The sequence below is a fragment of the Manacus vitellinus genome, unplaced genomic scaffold (assembly GCF_001715985.3).
Source record: "Manacus vitellinus isolate BGI_N305 unplaced genomic scaffold, ASM171598v3 scaffold_16_pilon, whole genome shotgun sequence".
NCBI classification, from domain to species: domain Eukaryota; kingdom Metazoa; phylum Chordata; class Aves; order Passeriformes; family Pipridae; genus Manacus; species Manacus vitellinus.
The window spans coordinates 12,031,939-12,045,433 of record NW_021939189.1 but is presented as its reverse complement, the minus strand read 5'-3'; the positions used below and the strand labels follow the sequence as shown (position 1 = coordinate 12,045,433).

General features: G+C 36.8%; 1 protein-coding gene across 1 annotated transcript in view; it reads right to left on the bottom strand.

The window, feature by feature from the left end:
- Nucleotides 1-1,511: 1,511 nt before the first annotated feature.
- Nucleotides 1,512-13,495, bottom strand: part of DMXL2 (Dmx like 2) — a 38,842-nt gene continuing 26,858 nt past the window's right edge. The window contains exons 28-42 of the mRNA XM_018069753.2: nt 11,821-12,002; nt 11,332-11,462; nt 10,760-10,845; nt 10,316-10,517; nt 9,479-9,596; nt 8,134-8,220; nt 7,932-8,053; nt 7,132-7,270; nt 6,689-6,749; nt 6,480-6,607; nt 5,279-5,356; nt 4,586-4,677; nt 3,949-4,001; nt 2,984-3,201; nt 1,512-1,868 (exon numbers count right to left, since the gene is read on the bottom strand). Of these exons, the coding sequence (XP_017925242.1) occupies nt 1,659-1,868; nt 2,984-3,201; nt 3,949-4,001; nt 4,586-4,677; nt 5,279-5,356; nt 6,480-6,607; nt 6,689-6,749; nt 7,132-7,270; nt 7,932-8,053; nt 8,134-8,220; nt 9,479-9,596; nt 10,316-10,517; nt 10,760-10,845; nt 11,332-11,462; nt 11,821-12,002 (1,907 nt within the window). The 3' untranslated portion in view covers nt 1,512-1,658. The remainder of the gene's footprint in view (nt 1,869-2,983; nt 3,202-3,948; nt 4,002-4,585; nt 4,678-5,278; nt 5,357-6,479; nt 6,608-6,688; nt 6,750-7,131; nt 7,271-7,931; nt 8,054-8,133; nt 8,221-9,478; nt 9,597-10,315; nt 10,518-10,759; nt 10,846-11,331; nt 11,463-11,820; nt 12,003-13,495) is intronic.

The following is a 13,495-nucleotide window of genomic DNA, read 5'->3' as shown; positions in this document are numbered from 1 at the left end:
GCTAACCCCTCCTCTAAAAGTCAGCAATATACTTGGGCAAACACAGTTCTAGATAGTGTGCCTATCTTAAAACATGGTGAACTTCTGCATGACGTTGTTGATCAACCTCTTGGAGGAGGAAGGCCAGAAAATTCTGCCTCTTTTCTCAGTGACAGGACCAGCCTGTGCTTCTTGCAGCTATGGAACTAAATCCCGTTAACCTTATGCTTTTCTAGAACAGCTGAAAATAAAATAGTTTTTAGCTCAGTACAGTTTGAGGTCAAGGTAAAGCTAGCTTAGGCAGCATCCAGTCAATCTACTGGAGATTTAGATAAATCTGTTTAAATATAAGCAAGAGTTCTGGAATGGGCTGTTCCATGAAATAAAAGTAATTTATTTAACTTACAAAGGCAAAACTAAACAATGACACTTACTCTTCTTTCTTCTCATAATTCTCATACTTCATAGGCTGCAATTTAAAATCACCTTTGGAGAAAGGTGCTTTTTATTCTAGAATATCTTACAATACAGCACAGACATCAAAATTTTCATTGGAGGAATAAGACAGTTTGTTAACATTTAAATACGCAGACATCCGTTCCAGTCATTGAAGAACATGGGTTTTGTTTACAACAGAAAAATACATCTGACAACAGTAGCTAGTTATATTACAAGCAAACAATATTGAACTCTGCATAGTTTATACAATATACTCTGGTAATAATTTAATTACCAGTTTTATCCACTATTTACTAGCTGGCCACGTAAAGCCTGACATTCATCTGAAATGTGGCATTATATGTTCCATTGGTATTCTCTTAACAGCTTCATTTAATGAAGTATTTTCTGGACAAATGACTTCAAAAACTAAAAGCTGACTAGAATGATGGATGTCTTCACTACAAACATTTAGTGCTTACAATACATTCCTAAAGTAAAGGCAGGTGTCCAATAGAAAACATAGCTCTCAGAAAGAAAGGAAAATAGTGTGCAAAATTAAAAACCATCGCACTTAAAAATATGCTGATGTGCAAGTTACAGTATCAACTGTGCAATAATACTAACTGGAAAAAAAAAATCTCAGCATAAAATGATACATCTCTCACAGTACGTCCTTGATTGCACATGTTCCACGGCATTTGCATCCATTACACTTTCTGGCGAAAATCAAATACACTGAGTACCCTTAATTAAAACTAAACTATTTTACAATGAGAAGTTGTACACATGCTTCAATTAGTGAGAAAAACTGGAATAAAAGTAATCAGAATCATGTCAGAAATGCTCACTGACTTGTAGAGCCACAGTGCTTGTTAAGTGACTGACAACTGTCAGAATCTTTGCAAGACACTTACTAAATGCAGCTTGTGGGTTACTGAAGTATAACCCCTCTCTGTCCAACTGCACTGAGTTGAATTCTTTGCTTTCACAATATAGTACATGCATTTCCACCCCACAGATCCTTATGGGCATATTCAAAATATACCCATTGTAAAAGCGTTGGTTTTCTTGGGTTTTTTTGTTGTTTGGGGTTTTTTTTAAATATCTTTTCCCCCACAATACTTAATGCTGCAGTAACTGCTTTGAAAGGAAACACGTTTTCTTTCCACAGTGCATATCACTGTGTTTTTAGCTACTTAAAGGGACATTATATAAAACCAGGATTAGCTCACATAACGCTACAGAATGTCAAAAATGCCTGAAGGTACATTGAAAGCATTGGGAAGAACCCTCATTTTCAGAGTGCCATCTGCTCCACAGGAGAAGATTCGGTTGCCTTGCACAGTTTCAATCTGGGTGACACCAGCACCAATGTTTCTGAAAAGGGACTGCTTTGCGTGTTCATTTTTAAATGAGTGAATTAAATTGTAGCCAGTCAGTCTCCACACCTGTATCAAAAGAATGACAAAAGGAGATGAAAATTCAAGGATTTGTATTTTTCCCCCCTAATGTTTCAGATTCCTGGTTGTTCTAAATGCTATTCAGCAAAGATAAAGGATATTTATTGTTGTCTAGTAGCAACAATCACTACACGTCCAAGACTCTTGGGAGGCTCTTGATGCAGTGTAAGGCTACCTTAGCATGGACCAGCTGGTCACTGGGCAGGGTGAAGCTGCCCTGTGGCACCTGATCAGAGTCCTACTCCCAGCTTCCCCCCATGAAAGCTGCAGAAATAAGGTTGCATTTTCATCCAAGATGTCTATGGACAGCTTTCCAGCTGCTGGAAGTGCTTTCCTGCTAAGGAATGCTGCAGGGAGTAAGCTTCACAATTATTAAGCATGCAGAGTCATAGGAAGCATGGCTGTGTGTTGTATCCTAAGCAGCAGGAGCCCTCATCAAGGCCAGGCCACAATCTGTGCAGAGGCACAGAAAGCACCTACTAAACACTTTGCAGCCCAGCTAAAAGGAAAGAAATCTTTTTCTCCTTCTCTTTATCATGTTCTTGTATTTCCTTCCTTTAGTATTCATGAAAAGAGCCCTTTAAAACAGGGACTGTATTTCTGGTTTGGTTTTTTTGTTTTGATGTTGATGTTTGTTTCTTACTACTCTGACATCTTAGTAGTTGTCTGGGGCATCAAGAGAAAAAATACAACTTGGTGTTACAAAAACTTTACACAATGTTGAAGCTGCTGAGCGCCCCCTGTGTTACAAAGAATTGTCCAAAGGCAAAACCAGAACATTTTTAAGAGAGAGGGAAAAACAAACCTAAGATTTCAGAACCATGCACTTTGTTTATCCACTTAAAATTAAAGTCTCACAACTTTAAAAAGACTAATATTTAGAGGAGGACAAAAGCTACTTGCTTTAGAAGGCTACTAGTATATTTAAGTTTATATTATAAATGTAAGGTAAGCATCCTGTATATCAAGTGTAGCTTTGGGTTTTTTGGGTTTGTTTTTGTTCTGTTACTGCATTTATCTGGCTATTTGCAACATGCTGATCAACATATACACTACTTCAGCTCAACCCTCTCCTATAGAACCCAGCTTCTCCAATCCCTTACCTTCATGTTGCCTTCTGCTGAGCCTGTGACAAAATAGTCCTCAGAAGGATCCAGGGCAAGGGCCTTAACAGCTGACTCGTGGGCTTGGAAGGTAAAAAGGATTTGCCTCTGCCTGATGTCAAAGATGCAGATATATCCCTTCCTACCTCCAGAAATTAGCAGTTGATGCTTGGGTGCATACTGAAGTACTGTGGCACCGTGGTCATGACAAGTGAAGGCTGAAGAAGAAGGATGTCAGAATTTAATAGACTTGAAACTGTAAGTAGCTTTCACACTTAAGAAGCATTTCTTCTATAAATTATTATCTGAATATTTTTTAATTTTACAGATACATTCCTTCATATAGGTACTGCCTTATCAGCTGATGTAAGAGCTATCTAGATCTAATGCACAAGAAAATATGATATGCAGTCTAATTTATTTTAGAATACAGATACACAGCTGAACTTATAATTTGAGATATATTAATTAAGTGCCAGTTTAAGTGAAAGCATAAGAGTTTGATAATGTAACCTTAATTAGTCTGCTGTTAGGTTTTGTTTTCAGGACTGTACCGAGATATTTTAGACTTTATTAATACTGTCATAAAAGGAGTTTTATGGATGACCTTATGGACTCTCCCATCTCTGGAAGTGTTCAAGGCCAGGATGGATTGGGTGCTTAGTAACCTGGTCTAGTGGAAAGTGTCCCTGCTCATGGTAGGGGGGGTTGGAAAGGGATGATTTTTAAGGTCCTTTCCAAGCCAAACCTTTGCATGATTCTATGACCTACGACTTTTTTATATAGAGGAGATTAACATCATGCTAGAGAATGTATAGTACCAGTTCTGGTTCATGCTTCCCTATGCAATACATACTTAGACCTGTTCCCCAGTAAAGGTTTTTTCCTTTGCACTAAATACTTTCACAAACTGTATTTCCTTAGTCAGTAAGAAGCAGAGGTTTAATTTTCACTGCAGTACTTACCATGGATAAGACTGTTACCAGATGAAACCAAAGTGTCCCAGAGGCACACATTTCTGAGGGTGAGAAAAGAAAGTCATTATGGCCTGTTACTAAGTGATTCGTGGAGTGACATGACTCAGAAAAGGTTCACATTTTATGTCAGTCTAGAAAGTAAAACTGAACAAGCAGCTCTTGACACTCTGCAGTCATTGTAGAACATATGCAAAGAACTAAGAACTTTTAATTCCTTTCTCTGCTCTTTTATGCTTTTTAGTGGAACTATATGTTCTACCTTTAAGATGTGTACCAACCCCAGGTTGTACCAAGACATTACAGAAGTTTTTCTTTTTGGACAAAAAGAATTGTCCTCTTTGCTGAATATATTTCTCCCTCCAGCAACGGCATCACATCACACTGCATTTGGAATACAACTTGAAAAAACTGGTTAACTATTGACCCCTCCTCACAAAAATTAATTTTGGGAAGCAAGTAACTGAAAGAATGATGTTCAAAGAAATCATCTAGCAAGTTCAAGCTGTAACAAAGCTTAGAACACTGAGCCTTAGAATATCAGTCACATGAATGCCCAAGAGCTACCACGGTAATGGAGATGCACAGGTAGTTTTGATGAAATTCCTCATTGTTTCTTTAAACACACCTGTTATCATTGGATTGTCCCGATGTAGCAACTAGGCTTGAAGAGGTTATAAATGCAAAGTCACTTGTGGTTTTACTGTGGCACTGCCAACTCTGTTAAAAAACAAAACAAACAAAAAAGGCACAATCTTACCAGTTGTTGTCTGCATCAAAAGTTACTACTGTGACTCTGATGTCAGTGATAGCAAAACACAAGCAGTCTTTTACACAAAGCTCAAAACTGACAGTTTGAAACCTCAGAGAATGGAACAATGGATGAAAAATCCAGTATAAAATAAAAAGATACTAAAATTAGTGACCTTTAGCAAATCCACAATATAGTGTATGACAATAGCCTGAATTTCAAATTAAGCATGGTTTTCATGGACGGTTAAGAAGTAGTGAAAAGAATTGAAGAGTGTATTTCCACTAAGTTTTGGGGTTGTAAAGTCATTACCTGTAGCTCTGATTTTTAATTTAATCAAGTGTAATGCTGAAGTAGTATTTGTAATTACACTGCAGCTTACAGTTATTGTGCAATTAGTTTTCCAAAGATGTACTACAGGCACTCTACAGTTGTTTTGACAAAGTATGCCAAGTAAAAAGCAGCAAAATAAAAAATGTCTCAGTAAAGTCATATGCTCTGAGCCCGTCTGAAGTCTCAGAGACTTCCCTTTCCTCTGTAATAAGAAAAAAATTAATTCTGTTTACTTACCAGATAGGGCTTAGGATTTGAGGTGGTTTGGTTTACTTGCCAAATACTTAGAAAACCTTCACCATCAGCAACACCACACTGCAAGGAATGAACTGCATTTATTATCATAATGTACTGGTTACTGGATGTTTACTTCATAATAATTAATAATAGTAAACTGCCAACTTCAGGAAAAAAACCACCTAAACCACCAAACCTTCACCTGTAAATGGAACATCAACAACAGTGATGGTCAGGTACAAAAAAATAGTGTAGAAGCCAAGTGAGTTCAGTGCTGATTGTTTAATGATTATTTAAGGATTGATGCTCTCCTGCATACCCAACTCTTTTTCGGAAATGGAGGCTTTGTAAGCATGGAAGCTTACCTTTCAAATCCTAATGTTAAATGCTAAGGTTTACAGAGGCATCATTACTCCATGACTCTACTTGAAAATGCTTAGAAAAGGAAAATGCATGACATATCATAAAAGCATGATGAGGACAATTGTGGAAGGACTGGGCTCTATCATGAATGGTAAAATGACAGAGTTATATTAATACTGTATATCCCATACAGCATATTCTGTATTTTACACAATAATTTTAGAAATATTTAGAATTATTTTTTATATTTTCTCCTTTTAGTTGGATTTCATGAGTCCCACCTGAGTGACCTTTGTGTGAAGCATGGCGACAACTAGTACATCTGAATTTCTGACTTAAGATTGATTCCCATGTGATGGTAAGACTGTAATATCTCAAAACACAATTTTAAAATCAGTTTAAATTACATTTTATGCAACTTGACAATCTTTGAGGTCTTTTCCAACCTTAACAATTCCACAATTCTATTACTGATACAAGTGTGCTTCTGGAAAATAAGGATGCCCAATAGTTTTTTTAAATATTTAATTTAAAAAGGTTACCACATGGGAACACAGATTTCAGAACAGAGAGAATAAATAGTGTGAAAATGCAGCAAATGGGATATGGGATAGCAGTGTGAAGTGACAGAAGAGAAAGGAGAACAAGGGTCAGTGTTTGTTACAAAGCTCCCACATGCAGACAAAATGAATGATACTGCTCATGCCCTCACTGGAGGACACCATAACAGTTCTGCATGCCACCAGTTACAACTGATTTAGAGGTCACAGCACAATCAAATGTTGCCTTATGAATAAAAACCCAACATCCCCCCAAAACCCCTAAATATTGTACTTACCTTATTGCCCTGGGAATTGAAATACATCCTGGTAACCCTGGCATTCCCAGCCTGTCGGAAGCAAACCAGCTGCTGTGGTCTTGTCCATTCGAACATTCGGACACTGCCATCCTGTGCTCCTGTAAGGTCTAAGATGAAAGATGTTTATTAATACTACAGTATTTTGTAGAAAGTTGTTTATTCCATACTAGTAAGCGTGATTCACTTACAATACTGGTGGACTGGATGTGAAGCCATTCTCTTGACGTTATTCAGATTTCTTTTAATAAGCTTAATATAAAACAAAGGAAAATCAGAATAATTTTGGAAAAAGACACAAATGCACTCTTCAGTTTTGTTTATACTACTACATGGTGAGTGTCCCCCAGCTAAAAAAAGTTAAACTAACGTTATTTGTGTGGTCCTACATCAAAGCTCCCATAAGAAAAAAAAATGATGTATCATTGTTTTCTGTATCACAATAATTCTGTGCCACAGTATACAAGAAAATGCTTAGTTTGGCCTTATTTTTGGCCAGTTATTGGTCACCATTGGCCTTTTATGCCAACGTTAAATTAACAGTAAGATGACTAATACACGCTAGGTCTCTCTACTAAACAGCACACAAAAAAAGTGATGCTCTCCTGAGTTGCATGCACAGAAAAGTACCTACCACACCAGCTCCAGTGCTGGTTTGACCAGTGCCCAACCATGGCATAGATGGAGATGGTTGTATCTGACTCACTCCAAACGATGGGGCAGTTGACTGAGTGAGTGTTGTGGTGGAACCACGGAAGTCAATGTCATCAGAACTGTGAAAGAACAGCAATGCTCTGCTTTAAACAAATGTTTCTTTGCTTCTAATGCTCTTTGCTTATTTGTCAAGAGCCTAAGGGCAGTGGGTAGAGGAAGTGATTATAATAAGACTATAAATTGATAATTCCTCCACTTATATAGTACAAATTCCTTCCAAATGCTCCAAAGCTATTCATTTTTAATCTCAAGAGATGATCCTAATATAAAGATATAAGCTCTCTTGTGAAGAATATTGTTGTGCTATTCCTGACCTGTGTGTGCAGTGTGCAAGGGAATGTGGTACAGAGGAGTGCTCACAGATCTCAGCACAGTAATGGAGCAGACAGTAATCCAGGCTGTTGTATTATACAGCCAGCATCAACTACCACAACTACCCTCCACACTGAAATGATGCAAAAGAACTACAGTGTTTCTAAGGTATTCCTTTATTAGCTTATGCACCATGGAATTTGACTTCACTGTGCAGTGCAAACATGCCTAAAGACACTAATTATTCTCTTGCATTCCCTCACCCATTTGTAAAGCAACCTGAAACTTACTGAAGAAGAATAAATAACTTTTTTGGTAGGCTCCATTTGTGCCTACACAGGTATTATATATTCAGCCTCACAGTAAACCAATACTCTTATTAATATAACCACAAAGAAACAATCTTACCTTTTAGATTCTCTGTCATATTCTTCCCCAATCCATATAAATGACTGAGCAGCCAGTAGAGCTGAAATATCAAGTTCCTGAACATCATGTGTAGATGCCAAAACAATTTCATTGCTGTTTGCCTATGCAGCACAAATACAAAATTTATACTAACTATAATTAGGATCTTTTTATTACACTTCTTGTAGTACTTGAGGCTTACCTTGTTAACTGCAAATGCCATTATCATATCTGATTCTTTGTGAATGATTTTTGCTTTTCCTCCAGGGTAGCCAAGATCTGCTTCAACCTACAAAACATTTATAAACAACTTCAGTTAGTACGAAAATCCATTTTGTAGCGGTACATTCAGAGTGCAAAAATCTATACAAAATTCATGCAAGAAAAGTTCAGTGGCCTCAGCATTGTTTCGGAAGCTAAACTTTAGACTTCTCATACTCTTTGGTGTTCTAGAAGCCAAAAGTTGTGTTTGAGCGTAAGAAACAGAAGTTGTGTGTGCAACACTATTTACGAGGTGTTCACTCATCCCAATTATCAGGACATCTGAAGTTAGTTCAGTGATTAAAAGCCTGCCACACAGACTACACAGAACATACAGCTTCTGTTAGTCACATTAGAGAAAGAAAGCCAGTTCCACAGAACTTTTAAGAATGTGCCAGAGGTTTGGGAGAAGGGATACTACCTTGTTTTTGTGATCTTCTGCTACGCAGTTTTGTTTGACCTGCTCCACACGATCTTCTACAGACTACATAACATCACACAGTCACAAACACAAAACACATGCACAAACAAATATAAAAAAAGAATGAAACATTCCAAACTAGATTTTAAAGGCCACTCTGTCAGTAAATGATGACAAATGTATTTTTAACTTTTTATAAAAGGCACAGAAACTAAGACAGGAATCTAAACAAACTCACTTAAAATGTAATGCCTCCTAGATGAACACAAGATGTATGATATAGTAAATAAATGGAGGAGTAATACACACACAAACTCCATACTTACAGGAATTCTTAAAGATACTACATCATATACTTATTTCCCGTGATAGTTATGTGTTGGTTTAAGTTTTCAGTTAGAACTTACAGCAGCTGTAACTGGTACAATTTGTAAAGCCCCATATTATATATTACTATATAATATTACTCTTATATGTATATATTACTCATGCATATATACATATACACAAATTAATAGTGCATTTAAATTTCTTTTTCTGTATGACACACCAAAAAAATATTACATGAATATTCAAATTCATTTGCTTATTACCATTATCACAAATGTTCTGTTTATTAGGACAGTATTCAGATACACAAAGGTGAGCTATGTCTTGTCTAAATATATTCTGTTCAGTTGATATTCCAATCAACAACATGGCAGTCATGTTGATTTTGAAAAAAAATCCAAACACTTTTAAATGAAAGAAGGGAAACTGAAATGTTAACGAAAAATGGAAAGAAAAAATAAAATTAATACTGGGGAGACTGAGGAACAGTTATAATTGAAGTTTCTTTTAAAAAAAAGTTACATCCTTTGTTTACCTCACTCTGCTTTCTTTTCTTTGTGAATATATATCTTATGAAAGTCTCCTGAAGAAGTTCTTGCTTCACAAGAAAATGCCAGAGCCTTTTTGCTGGAAGAGCTGAGTAATCCTTTGATCTGGATAAAACAGAAGGAGGAAAGAAACAGAGAATATGCTAACTTGGAAGGGACCCATCAGGATCATTGAAGTCTAACTCCTGGCCCTGCACAGGACAGCCCCAAGAGTCACACTGTGTGCCTGAGAGCATTGTCCAAACACTTCTTGAACTCAGACAGGTCTGGTGCTGTGACCACTGCCCCGGGGCACCTGTTCCAGCACCAAACCACCCTCTGGGTGAAGAAACTTTTCCTGATACCCAACCTAAGCCTTCCCTGACTCAGCTTCATGCTGTTCTGTCGGGTCCTGCCTCTGGTCACCACAGAGAAGAAATCAGTGCCTGCCCCTCCTCTTCCCCTCATGAGGAAGTTGTAACAGCAATGAGGTCTCCCCTCAGTCTCCTCTTCTCCAGGATGAGGAGACCAAGTGCCCTCAGCCACTCCTCATATGGCTTCCCCTCAAGGCCCTTCAGCATCCTCGTTGCCCTCCTTTGGACACTCTCTAACAGCTTTATATCCTTTCTATACTGTGACACCCAAAACTGCCCCAATATTCCAGGTGAGGCCACCCCAGTGCAGAGCAGAGTGGGACAATCCCCTCTCTCACCCAGTGATGCTGTGCCTGATGGCCCCCAGGACACAGTTGGCCCTCCAGGCTGCCATGTTTAACATTAGTAGGAAATACTCTTTAGAATTTCTGTGATCAGAGAAGGTGTCTTTGCTAAGAAAAGAATACCTACTTGAACGGTGTGTTTTCAGGTTCAATCATTGCTTTGTTGCGAAGAATAGCTGGTCCTGCACCCACACCAAGGTCACTGGGGTAAGTATTGATGTAGTTTGGTGGTGGGCCTTCAAATTGGTCCATTCTGTCTTGAAGAATCTGTTCCCAGTGTTCCAAATTTTTGATTACAGCAATGCCCAATGGTGATGTTACAGGCAGATCTAAACAGAAATATTACTCAATTAAGGCTTAAGAGACAAAAAATAATCTAACTTATGGTGTGTATAAAAACCCCAGAATAATACAGCCATCCAAAAAAATAAACCTGAAAGGAAATGTATGTGTTGGCTATTGCAAAATATAAGGTATTTAGTTATTTAAATTTTAAAATTAAAATTAAAAAGCAAAGTCTTACAGAGCCACATATACAGAAAAATAAAATGTAAAGCAGGATTTAACATACCAGTGAATTCCAGACCAGCAATGGGAAAGAAATTCTTAATGTTGTGCAGAACTAATTTTACCATTGTCAGATGTAAAAGAGCCCAGCTGTATAAAAAGAATAGATTTAGTTATGTTAAAATAACATTAAGATCTATCTACAGAATATTTTTCTTCAATCAGGGTTAGAGTAACAGTGTAGATGTGTTATATTTAATCTACACCTCGTTCAAAACCTACATGCTTGAATCAGTAGCCTAAAACATTGTTTTGGAGCTGGCATTGGGGTACCTTATGCTCTTTGTGTCTTAAAAATGAAGATAGGGGTTTCTTATTTGTTTTCCCTTCCCCAAAAAACTGCAAACCACACAGCTTTGACTTCCCAATCCCTTTTTTTGGCAAGTAAATGGGAAACTGTGATGAGAACCTGTCACTTCGGTAATCCCATTGCCACAGATAAATCTATCCACAGTACTAAAGTTATTTGACTTAAAACTGGATGGTGCTGAAGACCTGTATTTTTTTTTTTTAGCTTTGGAAGCAAAGATAAGCACATGACATAATTGTTCTAAAACACTGACAATTTCTGCTAACCTGTAGGAATTGGCATCTGTGTGTTCCTGGATCTGTACATCAGAGAGGAAAGCGTCATCCTCCTCCTCATCACTGTGAATGCTTTCATCAGAATCATATATAACACCACTGTCTGATAAAGGAAGAAATGGCTGCAATGCAAAGTAAAAGTCTGCTATGAAAGCTATTTTCTGATTTCTTAATATTCAACTCTTATTTCAATTATCACTGTCATTGAGTTTAAATGACAGCAATTTAACCTATAAATAAATTTCCCTATACTATAAGCAAATAGCAAAGGGAAAAGTGTTAATCTGTACTATTGACAAGAGACACATTTTGAAGGTGAAGTAATAGACTTGTAGGCTCTTCATCTTTTATTAACAAGATAATATTCTGCATCTTACAAGAAAGAGCACTCAGAATTTTCACATTATTTTTATCCTTTAAAACTTAATGGAAGTAATATCCTGCTACGAACTGTAACTTTCGTTTTCCATTTTAAATTACCTTTGCCATAAAATAGTCCCACATGCTGAGTTCTGGAGGAATAAACTTTTCTTTGTAAGAGGGTCTTTCTGCAGGTACAGGAGGTGGTACATTGCTATCTTTCACTGGTCTTCCTGGCACCAGCATTCTCATATTAAACCGGCGGCGATGTTTATCCATTTCTTCGGATGGAAGAGGAGGTGCTAAATTCAGGTCATTAAAAAAGCTGATATTAATATTGCATCTTTAAAATGGCTGTATTTTGTAACTGAAGCAACTAACACCACTGTTATTGGTACTAATTTCTACTGACTCAGAATCAAAGGCAGCCTAAATAAAGTAAGTGTGATCATAAAAAAGTTCACTTACGATAAATTCAATACTGTGGCATTTAGACACTGGACATTTTATGAGAAGTACATTTTATTTTACATTTATATACTGGATTAAGTTCTCAGGAGATGTACCTTTTAAGAAAAAATCTTTTATCTAAAAATTTCTCAAGAAAGAAATTAAGAAACTCAGAAATTTTGTTGAGAAAGAAAGCAATATATAAAATATCACTAAACAGTAAGCTGCACTATTATCAGTAGTTATCAAAATGTAAGCCAAGGAAGTCTTAAGATAGAGAAGAAAATTTGAATAGAGACAGGCTTTTTGATACCTGAAGTCTGTTTTAAAGTGTTATGACTTAAACTGCCATAACACTTATCAAAATTTTACTGTGGAATTTGTTCTTCGAAGTCTTATTGGCCAGGCAACATTGAAGATCACACTTACTTTATTACAAGGGAACTAGATACTTAAAAACTTTTTTTTTTCCAAAAAGTCACTACCAACACTCATCTACACTGCAAGTCTTTACAAACCTTCATTACCATCCTCTGAAACATCAGAAGCTGTAGCAGCTTGTAGGTTAAAGGAAAACAGAATACATCTCAAATAAACACAACTTATATAACTTATTCATATTAACACCTTGTGAAAATAACTGCCCTAAATGAGTTCAAGTTATTCCATGAATGACAAAAACCTGTTGTGCACACTTATAATGGTGCAATGCTTTATTACTATTTGGGTTTATATCTTGGATACGGAATGTCTAATTTTTGCATAACTTTAAAGCCTATTGTTGATATGAAAGTTTATGTGACATGATTTGCAGTATTGCTGCAGTGCGAAGTCCTATGACAAATGGTTGTATTTTTCTTTGTCTTCAGAGCCTGAATTCAATCTCCACTTTTGCTTTTCCTCAAGCAGTATATTAAGACTTGCTCATCTGTCTTTGTAAAAATCCTGGGGTTAGCTGGAGCTTACATATGCATAACCTGTTTTTCTGACAGATGAAGTTGATATTTCTCCTCTGTGGTTTGTGCTAGGTGAAATCCTACCTTGCTATAGAAACTGGTTTCAGAAATACTGTTTCCAACTTACTGCAGTCATTAAACAGTAACACTCATCTCACAAACAAAACCCCAGAGGTATTAACACTGATTTATATAGTCTGTTTTTCACTAAAAATCATGGCTGAATGTCCTGAAAAGGTTATAAGTAAGCATTTAATAGTAATATTAGTAATATAACAACTGTGCAGTTTTTATGGCAAATTTAAAATGTGCTGGGTGCCATTACAAATGACAACTGCAAGGCTAATATTTCTTTCTGCTTTTTAGTTAATGTAACAGTTTTCTTGCCA